This window comes from Tympanuchus pallidicinctus, unplaced genomic scaffold (assembly GCF_026119805.1).
Source record: "Tympanuchus pallidicinctus isolate F22 unplaced genomic scaffold, pur_lepc_1.0 scaffold7, whole genome shotgun sequence".
Taxonomy (NCBI): domain Eukaryota; kingdom Metazoa; phylum Chordata; class Aves; order Galliformes; family Phasianidae; genus Tympanuchus; species Tympanuchus pallidicinctus.
In genome coordinates this window covers 19,890,402-19,911,981 of record NW_026294791.1, presented here as the reverse complement: position 1 = coordinate 19,911,981, position 21,580 = coordinate 19,890,402, and the positions used below count along the sequence as shown (strand labels likewise).

The 21,580-nt window shown below is 39.3% G+C and overlaps 2 protein-coding genes across 7 annotated transcripts; one reads left to right on the top strand and one right to left on the bottom strand.

Moving 5' to 3' along the window:
* The first annotated feature begins 20 nt into the window (after nucleotides 1-20).
* Nucleotides 21-12,892, top strand: FNDC7 (fibronectin type III domain containing 7). 6 transcript variants are annotated; one of them, XM_052665887.1, is made up of 13 exons: nucleotides 21-548; nucleotides 873-891; nucleotides 1,877-2,134; nucleotides 3,254-3,508; nucleotides 4,272-4,532; nucleotides 5,017-5,274; nucleotides 6,688-6,942; nucleotides 7,385-7,642; nucleotides 8,045-8,299; nucleotides 9,278-9,532; nucleotides 10,063-10,323; nucleotides 10,885-10,914; nucleotides 11,363-12,892. In XM_052665887.1, the coding sequence occupies exons 1-13, from the start codon at nucleotides 486-488 to the stop codon at nucleotides 11,398-11,400; spliced, it is 2,466 nt and encodes an 821-aa protein (XP_052521847.1). In that variant the 5' UTR covers nucleotides 21-485; the 3' UTR covers nucleotides 11,401-12,892. The 6 variants fall into 6 exon arrangements, with proteins under 6 accessions (XP_052521847.1, XP_052521850.1, XP_052521848.1 ...); XM_052665889.1 differs by having other exon boundaries at nucleotides 22-548; nucleotides 873-982; XM_052665890.1 differs by having other exon boundaries at nucleotides 873-2,134; nucleotides 5,176-5,274.
* On the bottom strand, nucleotides 12,609-21,576 carry PRPF38B (pre-mRNA processing factor 38B). Its single transcript, XM_052665893.1, has 6 exons — nucleotides 21,191-21,576; nucleotides 18,205-18,273; nucleotides 17,767-17,918; nucleotides 17,622-17,682; nucleotides 14,951-15,174; nucleotides 12,609-14,676 (listed from the first exon to the last, which is right to left on the bottom strand). Exons 1-6 carry the CDS (start codon nucleotides 21,473-21,475, stop codon nucleotides 13,818-13,820), a joined length of 1,650 nt encoding a protein of 549 aa, XP_052521853.1. The 5' UTR covers nucleotides 21,476-21,576; the 3' UTR covers nucleotides 12,609-13,817.
* Nucleotides 21,577-21,580: the final 4 nt, after the last annotated feature.

The following is a 21,580-nucleotide window of genomic DNA, read 5'->3' as shown; positions in this document are numbered from 1 at the left end:
GCTCCGCCCTCCAGGTGGCGAGGGGTGGGACGGCGACGATCGGCGCGCCCTCCTTGAGGAAAGTTTCTCTCTAGCAGGATGCTGGCAGGGTAGGTGAGGAGCCCGGCTCCTTGGGGAGCGAAATTGCCTCCATGCACGGTGCAGCCAGCCGTCGGTTCATCGCGAAATCCCTCTTCTGTTAGAGGGCACGGCCTGGTGGACAACTCCGTGCCTCCTCAAACGGCACAGAAGCTGAGGAGGAGAGCTGCGGGCCGCTGCGGGGAGCGTCTTTCCGTTTAAAAGAAATCACAGACTGAAAGGAACGTGCCCGTGAGCAGACGGAAAGAGCCACCGTAAACTAAACAGCAAGTTTCAGATCTGAATTGGGCGTGATTATTGTATTAGTTTTGTGTATTCGATACAGGAACTGTAACAAAACAAAACAAAAACTTGCTGACCTACAAGTTGAAGTCCGTGTAGGACCGGGCTGCCGCCGCTGCGCGGAGATGCGCGGTTCGGAGCGAGCATCGCTGCTGCTCGTCGGATTGCATCTCCACAGCCTGCAAGTGGTGAGTGCGACTGGTCTTCTTTCCAAGTGTAGCGAGCGTTTACAGGTGACTGGCAAGGCTTTGAAGAGATAGGATCTTTCAGAGCCTGCCTGTCAACAGGCAGATCCATAGAGGAGAACGAGGAATGTAATCTGCCGATCTGCCTCACTGGTTGCAGTGTCTGTGCTTAATGAGTCTGAACAGACACATCACATCAGTGAAATGTGTTAAAACGTGTAATCTTCTAAGTTGATATTGTTATTACCAGCACCATTAGGAGTTTTTTAGTTTCCCAAATAGAATATTTTGCTTCGTATTTCTAACTTTTTATATCTTCCTTTTCAGGTCTTTTCAGCTAACACAGGTACATCTTCAAAATGGTGTTTTGGTTTTGGCTGCTCATTTCTGATTGGGTCCAAAGAGAACATACGCAATTCTGATTTCTAATAAACTGTGTAAGTTCTCGGTGTTTTAGGGGGAAAAAAAAAAAAAAAACTTTCCAGGATTGACTGAGTTTTTAAAAATTTGTGATGATATTGTTGATACCTTTATAAACTGTAAACCTTACTTTTAGGAGTCTCAATTCTATCTAACACTCACAGGTGGATTCGCTCATGCCACAAACAAATAAATAACAATCAAAATCTCCTGAGCACTAAATATCTTTTAGTGTTCTGTGCATTTTAGACTTCCTTCAGTCTCACTTTTTGTGCCAAGAGCTCCTGTTGCCTTGTGTGTGTAATATGAGGAATACAAGACTGCAAGGAGTGCTTTCAAAATGTGCTCAGTCTATAAGCAGGATATTCCTGAATACACTGACATGTAAAAGTCTTAAACGTTTAACCATAGCCATGCTGTTTTAGTACCTAGGTGCTTACTGCAGCACATTCTTTCCACAAGCTGCAGAACGCACTTTTGATCCTATTCATGTAGAGTGCTTTTCAAAAGGTTGTATATCTATATGTGAATTATATCCAGTATGTTTAGAAAATAAGTAGACTGAAGTGTTTAAGGGTTTCCAGTAAAATGGTGATATTATCACATAATGAAATGGTGATAATATCACAAGTGATATTATGAGAGCAAGTGGTAGTTATTGCAGTAATTAAGAGATTACAGAAGTGAACAAGGAAAATAGCACTGCAGAATCAGTGGAATGTCGATCTGCTAAAAATCAGTTCACCTATGTGCTTGCTTAGGGTCTGAACAGTCGTCTTGTCAAGACTTCCCTACATTCAAGAATGACTGAAATGTTTTTCTGATTATGGTTTGTTTTCATCTGTGTTCGTGTGTGGCTTTTTTTCTCTGTGTTGCTTTGTTTTTTTTTTTGTCTTGTTTTGGTTTTTTAGGTTTCTCTATGTCTATATATGACGTGACCTCAAGAAGCATTTATCTCAGATGGTCCAAGTTTTCAGGAGCCTCTTCTTACAGAGTCACAGCTACAGCTGTGAATAGTGTAGGCCATTCTTTACTGGCTTATTTTAGTGATGGGACACTTAAGAGCACTCTAACTTCATTAATTCCCAATACTGTCTATGCTATACAAGCAGAAGCCATTGACACGAATGGAATTACTCTGGCAGAAACACAGACTGTGCAATCAACAGGTTAGTAAGAGAACCTTCTTGAAGAGTAATTTCAATTGACCTCTAAAGGGTTGGAATCCCTGATGTTTGTTGTATTTGTAGGGAATAGCTGCCATTCCTGTTGAAACCTTTTGCTGACACTCACACTGAATTTGGTAGCAGCATGATTAGCTCATTTTCTCCTCTTCTTTTTTCTTATATGATTCCCTGAGCTACCATGCACAGCTTGCTCAGTCTCCAGCTTTCCAAATTATTTGCCCTTTCATTACAAGCGCAGATGTGAAGCTGTATACACTGGTGCTGATAAATAGTATTTTTGTTTCAAAGGACTGCTAGCATATGCTAGCACTGATGAAGAATCTACATAAACAAAGTACTTTTTAACTCATGCTGAAGGGCAATTGAGAAAATATTTTGTTGAAATTCTGTTTGAAAATATTTTTAATCATAATTGAACACTGGAACAGGCTGCCCAGAGAGACTGTGGAGAAGTTCAGAACCCACCTGATGGTGTTCCTGTGTGACCTGACATGTTTCTGCTCCAGTAGGGGGATTGGACTAGATGAACTTTTGAGATTTCTTCCAATCCCTGACACTCTGTGATTCTGTGTAATAATTTTTAGAAATAGTCATTACCTTTGCAGTGTTTTTGTTTGTTTGATTTTTGTTTGTTTGTTTTTTAATATAAGGAATCAGTGCAATAACAATTAAAAGTAGCAGTTTTTATTCCCAATAGGTATAAAAGCCTTCTACTGCTAGATCAGTTATCTGAGAACAGGCATTAATGATCCATGTTTTCTAATTTATTTCTGATACCAATGATGCTATTTGTTCTCTTTTGTTATGAATTGCTACTAACGACTACATTAAAAGGAGAAAAAATGCAATAGATAGCAATTGCTCAAATACGCAGAAAGACACAAGTGCAAATGTTCTGGAGGCATGGTCTTATAGAATATATGTTGCCATTTTTAAAAGGGGACAAAAGAAGGTGTCAAGTGTGAACAAATGAGAAAATGCTTGGGTCTAAGAGAGCTTCCTCCCTATAAATACATTTGCCTCGAGGCACATACTGACATCCCAAATACGTTTTAATTCTTTTTTTTTTTAGCGCATCTTTTGTTGTTATTCATGTTTTAGCTCCAGACGTTCCTGTTATTGATCAAGCTTACTCAAAACTTAGCAATAGTATCACAGTAGAATGGAGAGCAGTACCTGGAGCTACTAGTTATCTACTGGCTGCACAGGATGGAGATTCCTGCATTGAAACTGTAGTCACAAAATCACCAGGTACAGTGATGGGATTGGAACCAGCCACCTGCTACAGAATCACCATCAGGTCTGTAAATGCAGGAGGAAAGAGCCGCCCTTCACCTTCCAGAAAAACAACAACAGGTGGATTTTATTTTTATTTCTGTTCTGCATTATTGTAATCTAAAGAATTTATGCAAGTAGCTTAACTTAGAAATATATATATATAATAATTTAAAAAAACTTTTGGAGCTGAAAATGAGCAGCGTAGCAGTGTAGTTAAGAAGCATAGCAGTACCAATAATTACAGTCTTGCATTTTAGATTGCATTGAGCACGTTCTCCTTGCAGTTTTTGAGGACTGGAATTCTACCATTTGACTTAATGACAAGGACATGAATCTGAATTAGTGGTTTTGCTTTGTGACTGTACTGAAAGTTAATGCTTAATAGAGAAGTTTTAATAGAGTTTCTGTGAATGTCTGGATTTTATTTTAACAAGAGAACACAACTTGACAGAATGGAATAAATGAAGAAAATACAACCAAAAGCACAAAACAATAAGATGATGTAAAACTTAGATGACGGGAAATACAGTGTCTTAGTGATTTGCATTCTTCTACACACTCAACCTTTTGTAATTTGTTTATAAGTTGCATGAATTGCATTCATTTTACAAAACCTGTCATATAATAGAAGTACCAAATCAATTTCCTAATCTATTCTGCCACTCTTGCATTAATTTGTTTTCCTGGGGTTGCTGGGTTTTTGTTTTTTTTTTTTAATTTCTTTTTTTTTGTCTTTTTTTAAGGTGGTGATTTTTTAATTCTGGGTATTTTTCTGGTATTTGAACCCACCAAACAGTATGACTGAGAAACTTAAAGCCTAAGTGATATTCTTTCTCAACAGTCTTGTCTGCTCCAGTTCTGTCTGCAAGTTCCCCGAGCTGTGATTCCATTGCAGTGAGCTGGAAAGCTGTGTATATGGCAGTTGGGTTCTCTGTGTCCCTGATGAGATCAGACGGTTTGGGCAGAATGCTGAAGCAGAACACCACCAATACCTCCTTCGTATTTTCAAACTTAGATCCAGGAACTCTCTATACTATAAAAGCTTATGCCTGGAATGCCAACGGCCTTCCTGGAGATGATTTCACATATAACCAAAGAACAAGTAAGAAATGTTATTTTCTGAAACTTTGTAAGCATTTTATAAGAAGCTGTACCAAGAAGTATTTACGTACATAGGATTACATTATGCTTTTCTAAGGTACACTGGATAGGTTTTCTCATCATGTAAGTTTTATTCTATGGAAACTCAGATGGTGTGTCTATGTTTAATGAATGTTACTGAGGTAAAGATACCATTAACTACTAGCAAAGTTTTACAGGCTTGGGTAAAGATTACACATGCTTAGACTAATTTGAGGATTTTTCTTACTTATTTTTCTTACTTATTTAAACAACAAATATTCAAATAAGGCAAGGAATTTTAAAAGAATGCTCGTTGTCAGAGTACAACTAAAGTAATTTATTTATTTAGCTTTTAAATCAATGAGGGTTGAAAATTCTTCATTTGCATGTTCTGAGAACGATGATGTCTGTAGGCCATGTGCAAAGCTGTATTTACAAGTATGTTCCAAACTGATATACCGTAGGTCCTAAGGCACCAGCAGATGTTCAAGTAGCGTTCAGTAGCGGAGCTTTAAGAGCTATTGTTTCTTGGATGCCAGCAGAAGGAGCTCTGACTTACAGTGTGACTGCCTCCAGTGGACTGTTGAAACTGAAGTGTAACACATCTTCTTCCTCCTGCACAGTACCATCGCTCCAGTGCGGGTCTGAGTATTCTGTTTCTGTCACAGCACATAATGATGCTGGATCCAGTAATCCTACTGATGCAGTGAGCTTAAAAACTAGTATGTGAACAATCGATTATTACATAGCTTATGGCATTTGGGCATACATTTATTTAATTTCAAATGCTAGGCCATTAACATTCTTGGTTCTCAAAATTGTTTTTGCTTCTGAACTGTGTGCATGAACTATGCTATGTATGTTTGTGCTTAGGGGATAATAGCCTAAATTTTCTCAGTATTTCTGTGAGAAACTGGCAGTGGTGTATATATATTGTTAGCTGAAACAAAAAGTCTGCCTTTTCCTCTTACCCATAGTACATATTCTAAAGTCAATTTTCTGAGTGTAAAACTAATCTAAGGAATAGCAGCTATATCCTACTATGGTAGATCTGTCACAAATAGACCAGGAGAAATCTGTGAGGAAATAGCACTGAGGACTGGCCATAGACTGAGAACTGTTCAGGCTAGATGTAGTTGTAACTTAGAATGCAGATTAACAAATAAACACTTGCAACTAAAATGGTACCACTGGACTTAATTAAGATGTGGTCATAGACCATTTCAGGTAGCAGCTTGGTCAGCACAAAAGCTGCTAATCTCTGCTACTTAGCACCACTACCATGCCAGAGATTAATGCTTTCTGGTCTGTTAGATGTATGGCCCATGTAAGCAAAACCTAAACCATGGAAGCTACATGCTACCTTACAGACACAACTTAATTACTGGTTTATGTAATGTTACCTACCTCATTTTGACCTCTCATGAGTTAGAGATCACTCGAGAGGAACTTGGGAATAGTTCTAATGGAATGAAAGCCTTTGGTAAGAGAAAGTTTAAGCTGTGGTCTGTATTCTTCTCAGCCCATATTACTTCTGTTTGACTATGTATAATCTAATTAGCAGCAAGCTGAACTCTTTGAACCAGAAAGAAAGGAAAGATGTTATTTGAGCAAAACCTATGGAGTTTTCAGCCTATTGCAAAATTTTAGGATGCCACCAGAAAGGAAACTGAAACAAATTACTTTTTTTAATCAGACACAGTGAGTTTTGTACCACCATATCAAAGGTTTTCACAAAAGTTTTTTAGATGACAAATGCTATTAAAACTAGTATTCTGATAATCATCCAGAACTATTTATCTGTGAGAACAGAATGTGCCAATTTCTTCTGCAATACTGTCTGGTGCCTCTGCTTTTGATTATGGGATCTCCTTCAGCAGATCTCTCTTATGTAAGTGATGAAGGTAGCATGTTTTGTTCTGTAAAAATCACAGTCACTTCTAATCTAAATGTAAGTAACATCATCTGTAAAGCCATTTGAGTTCCTGTTTTCTTGAGCAAGACAATTCTAAATATTCAAACCGTGTAGAATAATTCCACACATATCAGAATTTCCTTTTTTTTTTTTTCCTCTACAGCATAACTTGAATACAAATATTCCAATGACAATTATTTTTTCTAATTTTTTTTTTCAGTTCCTTGTGCACCAGGAAATATATCAATTAAAGATGATGAACATGGAAACTTATTGGTATCATGGTCTAGAGTAAATTTTGGACATTATTATGTGGTTTTTGTGAAGAGCGACGATGGCTTGGAAGTATATTGCAACACATCCCACACACAGTGCCATTTCCAGTCAGACTGTGGTTTCACTTATTTCGTTAGTGTCTTTGCATATAACAGTGCAGGGCAGAGTCCTTTAGGTGATGTATTCAATTACACAACTGGTAAGTAGTAAAGTATTCTTGCAAGTTCCTTTTGGATCTGCTACCTGTATTTATGATAGAGCTGAATGTACATTTTCATTTTTTCAGGATAATGACTTAAACTTCAATTTTTCCTTAGTGTGGGGGTAAAATAATCAGTTCAGTGGGAAATTGTGAAGAACGTCCTTAAGAATTACTTAGTTAATCTCCAGTTGTTTTGCAGTTTTAGATCAAGGATATTCATAATTCTATGTGTAAGTACACATAAATACAATGATTACATATCCATTAGGAGGCCCTTTGTTAAAAAAAAGGGTGTGGAAGTACTCGGGCAGTAAGTCTGGGATTAACGACGCTCAGTTGGCGCAATATAAGACACCTTTGGCGATTTAAGCTATGAAGCACAGAGGCAAATGACAGTTTTCTGCTCGGGCTGAACCTCCATCTGTGCCTTGCCTTTCAGCACCGTGCTGCCCCAGTAACTTCCGCGCAGTGCCGGTGTCGAGCGACACGGTGGAGGTGAGCTGGGCTCCCGTCCGCGGTGCTGAAATGTACGAGACCAAGGCTGCCTCCGGGAGGGGGACGGTGCTGTGCAACGACACGGCCACCGCCTGCACCCTGTCTGCTCTGCGCTGCAACACCCGCTACAACGTCACCGTTTACTCCTTCAGCGAGGCCAGGGGCAGCAACACATCGTGTGCATCTAAGTATGTGGCAACAGGTATGTGCATTCCTACCTTCCTTTAGCAGAGGAAATAATTAGGTAGACTGCAGTGATTAATGCATGAAAAGCATTAGCAGAGGTCTAAGTTACTGTAACAGACATAAGTGAAAACAGGAGGCTGCTGGAAGTATTTAAAAACGTTCGGTGATGGGGGACCTAAAAAAAAGATTTGGACTGAAAGTTACCGAGTGCTCCAAGCTTCTGAAAATCACTTACAATTCATTGCTGTTATTGTATGCAAAAATCTATGTTATCATTTCTGTCATGAGTTCTAAATTCACACTAAGCATAACAATGTCAGGATTACACTTTTCCAAAAGAGGTCATTAGTTTCAAATGGAAGTTAATTTTTGTGTAACTGTTATGGTATGTATAAACAATCTGTTAAACAACTTTCAGCTCCCTGCAGTCCTGAAATTAAAAATATCTCAAAGGAGGCTCTTTCTGTGATCAGTGTGCACTGGCAATCTAACAACGAGGAAGCTACATATATCGTAACTGCCCGAGGAGAGGCTGGCCTTTGGCATTGTACAAGCTCTGGAAACTCTTGTACCCTAATTAATCTTCCCTGTGGATCTGCTTTCTCTGTCAGTGTCATAGCAAGATCGTCAGCTGGACAGAGCTTGCCAAGCTACAGTGTCCCTTTAGAGACCGGTATGTGGGAATTGTTTGATGTGAAATACTTAGTATCATGGCACTATAATATTTCTATATGTGTTTATAAACGCGTATATGTATATAAAAATTACCATTTGTGCAAATTATAGTTTCTCTTCCTGTGCTCTGCTTAAAATACGTGTGTGTGTGTGTGTGTGTGTGTGTGTGAGAGAGAGAGAGAGAGAGAGAGAGAGAGAGAGGATCACTTGGCATTTCACAGAATCACACAGAATCACAGAATCACCCGGGTTGGAAGGGACCTCAAGGATCATGTAGTTCCAACCCCCCTGCCTAGCAGGGCCACCTAACACACACATTTAGATCAGGTTGCCCAGGACCCCGTCCAACCTGGCCTTGAACACGTCCAAGGACGGGGCATCCACAACCTCCCTGGCATTTGCTTCAGTGTAAGCAGCCATAGTGCAATCATTTATGATACATCACAGCTAACAAATATATTAACTCCCTTGTCAGTGTTTTGACTCCTAATATTACCAGGCGAAGCAATGAGGTTATGCCCATATCACCAAACTAAACAGTCTAAAGAGAAGATTAAAGCACTTCCTACCGTAATTCCTGCTATTAACTTGTTAGCAGAACTTTATCCTATATTTTTCACCCAGACAATTCCAAAGCACAGTTCTGGGGTTAATGTAGGCCAATTTTAGGATGGGATCAATTTTAGGATCAATTTTAAACAGGCAGTTCAGTTTTTAACAGTTACTTTGATTTGTAGAGGAAAAAACCTTTGAACACAGGCAGACCTCGACTGTCACATGACTTAACAGGTAGAGATGGACCCTGCTTAATCAGATCCTAGACATGGAGCCAGAGTCATCTTCCCCATGCTAAGGTTTGCCTGAAAAGTATGCTAGTTATCATTGCTCTCAATGCACTGCTCTAGTTGCAATCCTTCAAAGTGCTTTGTTTTCCAAGTGAAAAAAGTGAACTCTCTACTTTTATTTTACTTTTAAGCTCCTTGTTGCCCTAACAACCTGACACTAACTCAAGTGACACAGTCGGTAACAAACGTCACCTGGTCTGCTGGAATGGGTGCACACACATATGCAACGACACTGGAGTCTCCAAAGGGACAGGCAAGATGTCACACTCTTCAGAACTACTGTCTCCTGGGATGCATCACATGTGGCACCAACTACACGGTATCACTGAAAGCCATCAGTGAAACTGGTTTGACATCCCATTGCACATATCAAGGATATTCTTCCAGTATGTAAACAATAAATGCAATTAAGGAGAAAATGACTTAATATACAGCTTAATTGAATAGCGTTCCTCTAATGCAAGTAATGCAACTGAAACTCAATAAAGTTGCAAGTACCCTCTTTTAAATAAAAGCGCATAGAATTAATTTCACATATTATTTAAACCCTGTTCTTACAACTTTGAAAGAAGCTTTAATAATAATACTCTTGAAACAAATTATGCTATAGCATAATTAAATTCTAGAATCCACAAAAGGTTTTCTAGGTTACTGCCTCCATAATAAGTAAAAAGAACAGTATTCCAGTACTACAAAACAGTAGTTAAATTCCAGCTTCATAATTTGAGTCTGAGAGAGCGTTTTCTTTCCTAGCACGGTTCAGTGATTATTCTGGTTTTCTGTTAAGAAACTTTCTCAAGGAAATGCTGCTATTTAACATGTTGGTAATCATGTCGTCTGTGAAAAGGCACTACAGGAATTTAGAACATACTGTACTTTACAGACATCTGTACTGATGTGTTTCTTATTCTGCTAGGTGCTTGCTGTCCTTCTGGAGTGAAGCTATATAGACTTGGCAATAATGGTATCCGGGTGTACTGGCGAGCTTCTGAAGAAACAATAAGCTACACTACTGATTTACGTGGCTCAAAAGGCAATTTCACTTGTTCACCTCGCTCAGGTCTAAGTTACTGTGATATTACTGAGATACCTTGTGGTGATGTCTACACAGCAGTAGTATCTCCAGCTATGGATAAGAGGCTGAAGCTCACCTTTTGTCCTAAAAAAATATATTCAGGTAAATCTTTAAAATTTTTTGAACGCTATTTTTTTTCCCTCATGCACACTAGATAGTTAAAATGTAATCAAGTTATTTGAGTAAAGGCAGCATGCAGCAGAACTTTTCTATTGTGCTCACTCCAGAATAATTTTGTGGATGCTATTCTGCAGTATGTGTGATGGGCTTCAGAAACACTTCAAGATTAAGCACAGAAAAGTTGCTTTTTCTTAGCACAGATCTTGCATAAGGATCACTAACACCTAACTGGTGATTCTAGTGAATACAGAGAAGTTAATTTTCAGTTGGGAGAGCAGGGGTTATAATACATGGGCAAATAAATGAGGTTTTGTAATCAGAAGTTAATTAGAAAAGATCAAGAACTTCTAGAAACGAATCCCAAGTGGGCACTGAACGTTTTGAAGTAGTAGTAATTTCTTTGTGATTCCTTTCTGAGGGCATAAATTTCATCTGCTATCAAACTGTATTGTGATGCAATTGCACAGTTGTTTAACATGGACTACATTCAACAGCCTACAATCTAAAACTTAACTTTTGTACTACCATTTCATGTCATTTCAGTAACCTGTTCTGGAAGCTCTGTTGGAATGGGTAAGAACACAGTACATTCATTCCATTGATAGTGTTCACAGAAGCAAGTTGCAAATAGTACATATTTGACAGTCAAAGCTTAGAGTCATGCAGGTTCATCTCACACGTCATCTTACAAAGCATAATTAAAAACCACCGTTACCTGCATTGTTGCCTGTGTACCATCATGCCTTCTACACTGTCGCATGACTTTCACTGTTTATCTAATAATACGTAATAAAAGGCAGGCTTATCTTTTATAGCCCAGCCATATTCAGTTATAAATTAAACAAGGTCGCTACTCTAAATGTGACTTACCTGAATCCATTCTACCTTATTTCACAAGGGATTCAACAGGATAGTCTTGTTCTTCATTTCTCTGTATAAAAGGCTTGAAACAACACTGAATGCACTTCACTAGATAGTTGCTTTTCCATAACTGGTTATGTGAATTTCTGAATTGTTACAGTGATATACAGAGGGAAGAGCAGTGCAGAACACGTCTAGATGGAAATTCTGGCTCAGATGAGGAGGTAAGTTATCAGGTCAGAATTGCAATGTACTAATCAGACTTTTCCTTCTGCTAAAATTGTTGGAATTAGAGCAATAAGCTTAATCAATTCTACCAAATAACTGATCTGTTGAAGTCCACCACGTTTACCTCATGTTGTCTACTCCTTTGATCAACACTGATTGATTCCCTCATTCAGTATCCCATCTTTCACTCCCTTGAGTATTTATAAAATTTTATTACTTACTGCCAGAAGCGAAGCAAACAGATCAAGATACTCTCCATTGCTCATTTATTTTCTTATCTAAGATTACTCCTCCCTTCCTCAAAGTACTAGCTTTCTGGGCAGTTCACTGTCCTTGTCTCAGAAGGATGGCAAGAAGTCACTGCTGGCCTTTTTTTCTTCCTCCCTTCCCCCCCCCCCCCCCCCAGTTGATCATTTCCTCTTCACCACTTTCCTTCACTTCAGCTATCCTGGATGTTACTGACACTGTTAACATCATTCTCCCTAAATATCCTTTCCCTGAAGCTGGAAAGATATCTACAGCTAATTGCAAGTCACAGATACTTGAAGATTGGGAAGAGGGAAGCTGGAGATTTAATCTAGGACACTGAATTTCAGCCTCAACTGATGATGAGATCGCTTATAAAATACACTTAACTTAAGAGATCCTGGTAATCTCTAACTGTAATTTTCAGTGTAAAGCAATCAGTTCTGAAAACTGTTCAGAACATTCACTGATCAGTAACAGTGTTCCAGACCTAATGGATACCAGAACAGTAAAGGCTGAAATAAAAAATTAAATTTAACAAAGAGCAGTTCAGGTGCACTCAAAACTAGTTTGAGACTTCTATGTTATGCCTATTTGATAAAAGTGCATGTATCCTTGATAACCTGGAGAGCTAATTTATGAACTCAACATCCTTTTTTTTTTTTTTTTTTGCTTTGCTGCTGAGCTGACAGTTATTACTAGCATTGACTTCTTGGTTTTTGGAAAAGGCATAACATTTCCTCATACTCCATTGCGGTTACTTTTCCAGCTGACACAGACCTGTTTTTCTGCACAACTCACATGAAATATTACACAGTATGATCAGACTGGGGTTTTTATGTAAAAGTGTCGCTTTGTCTTCAAAAGAAAGATCACGGAACGCAAACACTCTTCAAGTGGCAATAAACATGCAGGGAAAAGCTGAGACCCAATACAAAGGAATTAATTGAGAGTTTATTCCAGACGGTTCTTCTCACTTAGAATACAAGTCAGAATAATCTATCAAATAGACCTGGACTTTAATGACACGATTTTTTTTCCTATAACGCATTTTGGTTTTTGCTCCTAACAACCTGTTTAAAAAGAAAAATCTGCCAGATGAAATGTTCAGCACAAACTGCAATCTTACTATCTGTAGAAAATATGACTTAAAAAAAGGACACTATCAGGTAATTGTTATTTTAAATGTTTACACTTATAAAAATGCTTTGGAAGCTTGAAACTGAAATCTTTTGAAATGATTTTCTTCTTCCTACCTCCCTCTTCCCATGTGAAATGCCTTCATTAGCTCAGGATTATCATAACTTAGAGTGCAGCTGCCGATTAACAACATTAAATTACCATAAATTGATAAATGGTGTTTAACAAAATCAGAACCTTACGTATTTTTTTCTCCCAGACAAAATGCATAGATGGCTACAGTACTCACCCATTTACAGTGTTTGCCTGAGGTAGCCTTTCTAAAGAATCCTGTCCTAAAAAAGCCCATTACAAACTAAAAATTTGCATCTAAACTACTGTCTCCTCAGAATTCCACTCCCAACTTGACACCAGTGGTAATCAACAAAAAACATTTTAGAAGTTTTTGAAAACAGCAGGTATAGTGGACATAAGTGTTACTCTAAATCTGCAGCCCTCCATGTACATCGTATGCACATAAATATCTCAGCTATTATACACACTCAAGGTCCATCCCTAAAAAGCCATGCTATTATGTGAAGCACAGCCACGCTAACTTCAGGATAATACAAACCATAATTCCACATCTACAAAACGAAAGTAGAATTAGTGGCAGTTTATTGCCTCATACAAATTTAACCAACATGGCAACCACGCCAAAGGAATTAAAACATTTTCAGGACATATGTACAGACTGTACATTTCAGAAACATCTGAACAATAAAAATGCAACAATCTCTGGATTACAAATTAAACTAAACAAATGGTTTTGAAACCGTCAATGTATTGAATGGGTTTACAAAGGCACTTCCCTACCCAGAATAGGAAATGACAATCTGCAGCCTAGAGGGAGGTTGGAGAAGAATGCTCATCAACTACTGCACAATTTCAACTTTAAGAAAAAATAAGCAGGATTTAATCAAACATTTATAGGATTCAATGTGATCCACTTCTTAAAGAGTTCACACAGTCTCATCTTTGTTTTTCTGTTGCTTTTCCTGGCTCTCTCGCTCTGTACTTTGGCTCCTTCGACGATCGTGTTTGTCCGAATGGTCCTTGCTATCACTGTGATCATGTTTGTGGGAACGTTCTTTGCTTCTACTACGCTTTCTAGATCTTTCTTTACTGGGACTGTGATCTCGTTTTTTTGACTTCTCAACACTATCTGTTCTTCCCCTGCTTCTGCTTCTACTTCGTTTATTTGATTTCTCTTTGCTTTCACCTTTATGCTTACTTGATTTCTCTTTGCTCCTGCTTCTGCTGCGCTTGCCCGTATTCTTACTTCGGCTTCTACTCCTATGCTTTCTTTCCCGGCTTCGACTTCTGCTATGCTTTCTCTCTTTTTTGGAATCCCTCTTATCATCCCGGTGTTTCTTGTCATCTTTGTCATCCTTGTGTCTTCTCTCTTCTGTGTCACCCTTACTTTTCCTTTCTTTCGATCTTTCTCTAGACCGATCACTATCTTTTTCTCTCTCACTACCTCTATCCTTATCATAATCTCTCTCTTTTTTCCGGCTGCGTTCATTCTCTTTCTCTCGCTCCCTATCCCTATCTCTTCTGTCTCCTTTCCTGTCACGACTTCGACTACGGCTTCTATATCGTTCCCTGCTTCTGCTTCGTCTCCTTTCTAGTGCACGATCAGTACTTCGAGACCTACGCCTCTCTTTTTCTCTCTCTTTAGCTTCACGTTCCAGTCGCTGACGTTCTCTTTCTCTTTCAAGTTCTCTATCAAAACTAGATGACCCATGGGCTTCGCGATGATGACTTCTGCTTCTGGATCTTCTGGGAGACCTCCTGGGACTGATGGATCGTCTTGGAGACCTTTTAAAATAAAGGGTATTCAATATGAAACAACAGTTTACCAAGTAAAGGGAACCTATCTACTCTACAATAGATTTAGCTTTACATACACAGCGTGTATTTCATCTTAAATACAGGTAGCCTGCAAGAGAGCAGTACTGTCAGATTTTATCCACGAACTTCCATAAACTAATTGCCCTAAAAGCCATCTTACTAAAAGATTACTTAGTTCTTCATAGCAAGTCACTCAACAATGAACTTTCAACCTTTATTTACAAAGTGACATATATACAACCTTGAACGTCTACGTTCTGTATGCCGGTCTATTTCTTCCATTCCCTCCTTGCCATCTTTTTTAATTTTTCTGGGTCTGCTTTTAATTTGCTGATCAATAGTCTTCTGGACTGGCACAGGAATTCTTGGAAACAATGTGGAAAACCATTCAAGCTTAGTGAGGAAGGAACGAAGCATCTCCCCAATGGTCATGACGCAGCCTCCACCGGCCTTCACATCCAAGTCCTATAAAATACAAACAGAAAATATCCTGATGGTCAAAAATACTCTTTAATTATTTAAGAAAAAATGCTGCTACATTACTGCCCTCTTGAAGTCTCACGATTATGTAAGTTTACTTGTCTTTTATTCTAATATATTTCCTTAGAAAAACTCTTAACTCCGCACCCTTTGGATTTGGCAGTATGTTACAGACAGGGAGTGGGACTTAGTACATGTGCATGCAGGAACATACTAATCCTGCACCATCTGGATGCTAAGGGACTGTCAGTGCAGAGATTAACACAAAATCCCCTTACACAGTCCGGTTATACAGTATGATCTTGTATTTTATATAAATGCCACAAAGTTGAGAAGTTCTCTGAAACGACATTTAATACTTCATTTTGTGGATGCACAACTGCATAACATCATACCCAACCCTGTGGCCTAAATCACTTAAGAACGATATCATTGCCTATCTAAAAATGATCATAGAAAAATCTGTAGTACAAAATGGCATCCTAACAATATTGGAAGCAATAGCAAACCAACTGCCATGAAGCAGTGAGGTTTCTAATTTAGAAATATGTAAAAAAATAAATAAATGAACAAATAATTGGAAACGCATAATCCATGATGACCATTGTCTCTGAAAAGGGTCATTACCGCATGAAGGCCTTCTTGCTATGCCCTCTCACAGCTCAGGACATGTTAGTCAGCTATTGTCAGTCCCAAACCTATAGTGCAAGCACACAAGGAAAGTGAGATTTGTTATCTAAACAGGAAGAGAAAATCTAAATGTAAAACTGCTTGCACTCACACACATTTAAGTGTTCAGATATACAGTATTTCCAAATATAATCGCTGCAGAGATCTAAAGAAGAAAAAAATGAGTTAAACGTAGCACCTGGAGAGTACGTACAGTTAACAAAATAAACGTAAGAAACATTTTGAAAAGTAGCTGTGTATCCTGAGAAGTCTTTCATTTTCACAGCAGCATGTCAAAAGATGAAGTGCTTCCACATACTTTAGAACTGGAGGAAAAAATCCGGTAGGTTTAAATTTACAGATAAATTTGCTTCATCCAATGAGTCTGACTAGGGCTAAGCAACTTAAAACAGCCCCAAGCAATTTTTCCCTAGGTAACACGATGCTACTGAAAGGAGCTGGGAATCAAACACTAATTCAAAAAATACTCTGGATCATTTTAAACAACAACAAACAAATACACTCTGATAACCAAGAACTGTAAGGACTAAAGCGTATGAACTAAAATTGGTACTCTGAATAATAAACCAGTTAAGATCTGCACAATGAATCACATTTGTGATTTGTTTATTGTCCAAGGAATCAAGCTACTCATCAGACCCTGAAAACAACGCTGCCCCATTTTTACTCTTAAGTTATAACACAGCTTACATTAGCTAGTAGCACCATCTAGGGGAGAATGAGGATATCAACAGCTATATAATCAAAATGTAAATTTGTTTTCTGTTAAAAACGTACAATAGCACAAGGTTACCTGAAATAACTTTCCTTTGCTTAGTGCTTTTGATACTTGGCATGAAAGAAAACTGTTTAAAAATGCACTGTATTGCAGTTATAGATATAATTAATGCTTCTTAATACAGGCATTTGGACATCAATTGAATTTTCTTGAAGTACTTGACAACTGTCGCACTGAAGAGTGCAAGGGATCCCTCCTGTGCAACTCTTAAACCCAAGATACAATTTACAATCTGCTCCACCAATACAAATTGCAACACTATGTAACAGTCAATATTCACCTTGATGTACCTAAAAACCTCATCCACAGGTTTCCACTGTGATTCTCCCGACAGTAAGCAGGAGCAAAGACACTCTCCTATCTTACTGCACAGTAAAGCATCCGCTTCAGTGAAATTCCCATGTCAGCACCTCATGATGCATTTCATTGTCTTATGAGCAAAAATGTTAGTAACTCCACTTAATGCAGAAATCTAGCTGTTTCTCCTCCCAAAAAATATTCTCTTTATATTCCAAAATTTACAGAGATCTTAGGTATTTCTTTTTAGGCTAACATTGCTTTCTACGCGAGTACCAATTCTCCTGTCCCAGCAATATTTGCAAAAGGCAAAATCAGCACTCTCAGCACGTACTATAGCTTAAATATAATTTTTTTCTTTAAAAAATGCACTCATAAAGCTTACTGTCCACATTGTGATTTCATCAACTTGTTTTGCACGATGTTATAATTAAAAAAAAAAAATAAATAACACAGTGATCAATTGAAAATTTCATTATATCTTTGAAATCAAAGAAAAATGATCCAGGTCCCAGCTCAGATCTGTTTCCTGCACTAATAAATGAAATTACAAGAATAAAAACTTGTAGCATCAAACTACAGAAAATCTTATTAAACAGTTTTAAGTTCTAAAGTGGTAACATGGAAAGAAACAAAAAAAAATAAATTATTACCCTCGCCGACATACCTCTTCATCATCAAGGAAGGATTCAAACCAGTCCCATAGATCTGTAGGTGGCTGTGTGTACCTTTAAGTACAAAAAGAATGGAAAAACTTTAATGCAGCCTTCTACGTATCACATCAGCCATCAGCTGGTTGTATTAACACTTACCTAATATACATAAATCCAAGAGCTCTAATATATGGAGAGTCCGTATGTGTAATAAGGCCCATCACTTGCTTACGGGTGAGCTTCAGTGTAAATAATTTATAGAGCAGACAAAAGGCAGTAGACACAATTCCTCCAGTTCCAACACCACGTACCTTTAAAAGAACAAAATGTTAGTGACAACCAGGAAGTTAACGGGAACAAACACCATCACTAATACAGGCTAACTCTAAATCTATTAACAGGACTATGTGAAAAAAGTAATGCTACTTGCCTCCACAGTTTCATCTCCTTTGGAAGCAAGGGGAATATATCAACTCTTTGTAATAAATACTTTTACATGTAGTAACTGAGCCAACATACAAGCAAATCTGAGCTATGCCTGGAAACTTTGTTCTACCAGAAACAGAAAAACTTAAGGCAGCACGTACTTCTACTTACCCCTCCACACATTCCTGTCTGGCCTGCTGTTTTTCTGCTCCCCTTTTCCCATGGTTCAACATGCGTAACCTGAAAGGGCAGGGAAGGGAAAATCAAAGAAAAAAGGAACAATTATAATCATCCATAATATTTAGCTATGTATACAGATTTGATTTAAACAATGGATTACCTAAATCAGTCTTGATCAGCTTGTCTTATCAGAAACTCAAGATCAAGTCTGCTTTGTCTCTAAAACAAAGCATTTGGCTTCTTAAATTACATTACCCAAAATCACAGAGTTAAAAATGAACAAGCCAAAGAAAGCATCTTGTATTTGATACTGCAAACACTTTAAAAGCCAGTGTTATTTTCCCTGTAAACTGCAGTGATTGTTCTTAAAATGGTTCATAGGTAATAAAGAGTAAAACTTGCCCAATTCAAATCTTTTGAGATGCACTGTGAGATGAGTGTACAAACGTCATTAACATCATTCCCTACAGATGACAGTAAGAGTCACAAACTGCCCACGCTGCATTTGAAATTCAGAGGAATAACATCTGGGTCAATGAATGACATTTCCTAAAGACATCAACTTAAAAAAAAAATAAGACAAAAATTCTGCAGTGCTACATGGGACTGTGTGCTAGTGGCCAAGCTGTACTGCCATTCAGGTATTAAAACTCTACCAGAGTATGAAATGAAACCTGCTACGTAAACAATTACTTGAAATCAGAGATGTAACATGGGATGAAAGAAGAGGCTTGACTGTTTTTGACTGTTACTGTCTTTGCCAAATGCTAAACATAAGAAAACAATACTGGGGAAAATCCAACACAGGTTTCCATATTACAGCACTGTCAGCAAATTTCAGAAATATTACATAAATAAGAGTGTATATCCTTCCCACTATTTGTTTTAGCCTCTCACGGGAGATAGAAGTACTTTAGTTAAAGGATCAAATATGACATTATCGCAACAGCAGCTTCTAATTTTTCAATATAAACACGCTGTTTTTTCCCCAGACATGAATAAAAAAGCCCCAGAAATAATACTTATTTCAGAAAAGAATACTTAAAGTTTTAATCTGACAAAGTCTACTACATGTGCTGCTCTTGTCTGGAAGCACACAGAGTACATGAAGCTGAAGACACGCATAAGGACATAAAATCAAAAAGGAAGAGGAAGTCACCTTCTTCACCGATCCAGAACTAAAACAAACAGGACTTAAGCTACTTGTGAATTAATTCAAATATCTACAAAGAATCTGTATGTTCAACAACAAGCCCTATGGTTAGCTGCCTGTGTCAAGTCAGAGCATTCGTCCTGAGACTCCAAGATTCCGAATTCTTGAATTTTTGAAATGAGCTGCTTAATCATATTCCCAAAACAAATACATATGAAAGTGTATGGCAGATATTGCATTCCTCCAAAAAGACAAAAAAAAAGGTCAGCAATTACTCAACATTACTCAGGAACCTTGAAATATGAACAGAATTAAACCTTCTAAATATCACTGAAGTACCTTCACCATCAGACCATCTTCTTCATATCTATCACACATGAGTAAGTAAGGATCTGAGTTTCCCCTGTAGAGTTTATTTGTAAGGAAAAATAACTGTCAAGCTCAGTAGACAAACTTTATTTACACTGGATTAATAAGTTGACTTTTAATTATATGTCAACACTCCTCTCCAATTTAAGATGAAGTCATTTAAAAAAATGAAACACTAACACAGAACTAGCTGAACTACTGAGCTGAACTCTACCAATACAAAGATTAATCACATCAACTGGTATTTTTGGACTGCATCTGAAAAGATCCATGTAATTCATGCATGTTCTCCAATGTACTCTGAATATCTATCAGTTTTTCAGTTCTTGACTTCATTTGCAAAAATAAACTTTGCTGCTTTTTTTCTGATAGAACATGGTTTTTCTTTCACATGCAGCAAATGGTAAACAGACTCCAACTCCAAGTACTAGAAGAAATCAGAAATCTGTTCACAACACCACAGGTCAAGCAGAAAAGCATCACCGTAGAGACGAAAAGCACACTACCCTTGTAAGTATGGGCAAACAATGCCAAATATTTCAAAACACTTCTGCAGAGTTATTTCCAGTTACAGTGACTTGACTTACTCCAGGGTTAAACAGCTACTTTCCTCTGAAGACTAAAAATCAGTTTAGTGACTAGTTTAGTACTAAAATCAGCTTAGTGACACAGTAATGTTACCAAGCAGTCCAAACGTACCTGAGAAAAATATCCCCATAATCTCCCAAATACAGCTGGCTGATAACTGCAGCCCAAAATATCTGAGTTGTGCTCTCACTATCGGAACAATCGAAGCTGTGCTGACGAGCATTAATTACGCATACCTCAACCAGGGAGAATGGTCAATCCCGCTAACAAAACAAGAACTGACCCGTGGGCGCACTTCCCAGCACATCCAACCCAGGGCCACGAGCAGTGCCATAACTAACTCGTTTTTGACCGGGAAGAAGACTGGTGAGGAAGTACTAAGCTCTAATCGGGAAAGAGCCACAGGCCAGCTCCCCTCGCAGCCACCCGCGCCCAGGGCCATGCCTTTGGCGCAGCCATACGGGGATGGAGGCTCCCGGGCTGCAGAGGCTGTTCGTTTGTCTGCAGGGGCGGCACGCAGCGCGGGTCCCTTCCCCACCCTCCGTCTCAGAGCGCAGCCCTCGGACGGCCATTTCACGCCCTCTGCCCTGACTCCAACTGCCCATCTCAAAGCAAACTCGCAACTCCCCAACGCTAAACGAACGGGAGAGGCGTTTCTTCCGAAAGACAGAGATCTCGAACCCTCTAATTAAGCAGTAAGAGACGCGTTGCCATCCCTCCCAGTGGATAAAGGAGGGGGACCCCGCAGAAAGGCAGAAGGCGAAGGCCGCAGTCCCCGCCCACCCACTCCGAGCCGTCGCGGCCGGGCGGTTCGGGGCAGGCGCCAGCAGCGCCCCGCGGAGTCCAGGCCGCGGCCCGCAGCCTCACCTTGAAGTAGATCTCGTCCACCACTTCGTGGTACGTTTTGAGCTCGTAGAGCTGCACCTTGAAGTAGGGCGACGAGAGGATGTTGGTGAGGATCATGGGGTTGAGGTTCATGGTCTTCTCGTTCCCCCACAGCGGCAGCACGTTGCCTTGCTTGCCCGAGGCCGCCGGCTTGGGAGCACCGCTCTGCAGCTGCTGCTGGGCCGGCGGCACCGCGCCGGGCTGGTGCTGGACCGCCTGCTGCCCCTGGCAGTTACCGGCGCCGACGGCGGGGCCGTTGTTGGCCATGGCGGCGGGGCCCGCGGAGGGGCGGCGGCACGCGGCCTACGAGGCGGACGAACGGCCGCGCCACAACGGAGCGCGGGCTGCCGGGTCGGGCGCTGCCTCCGCCAA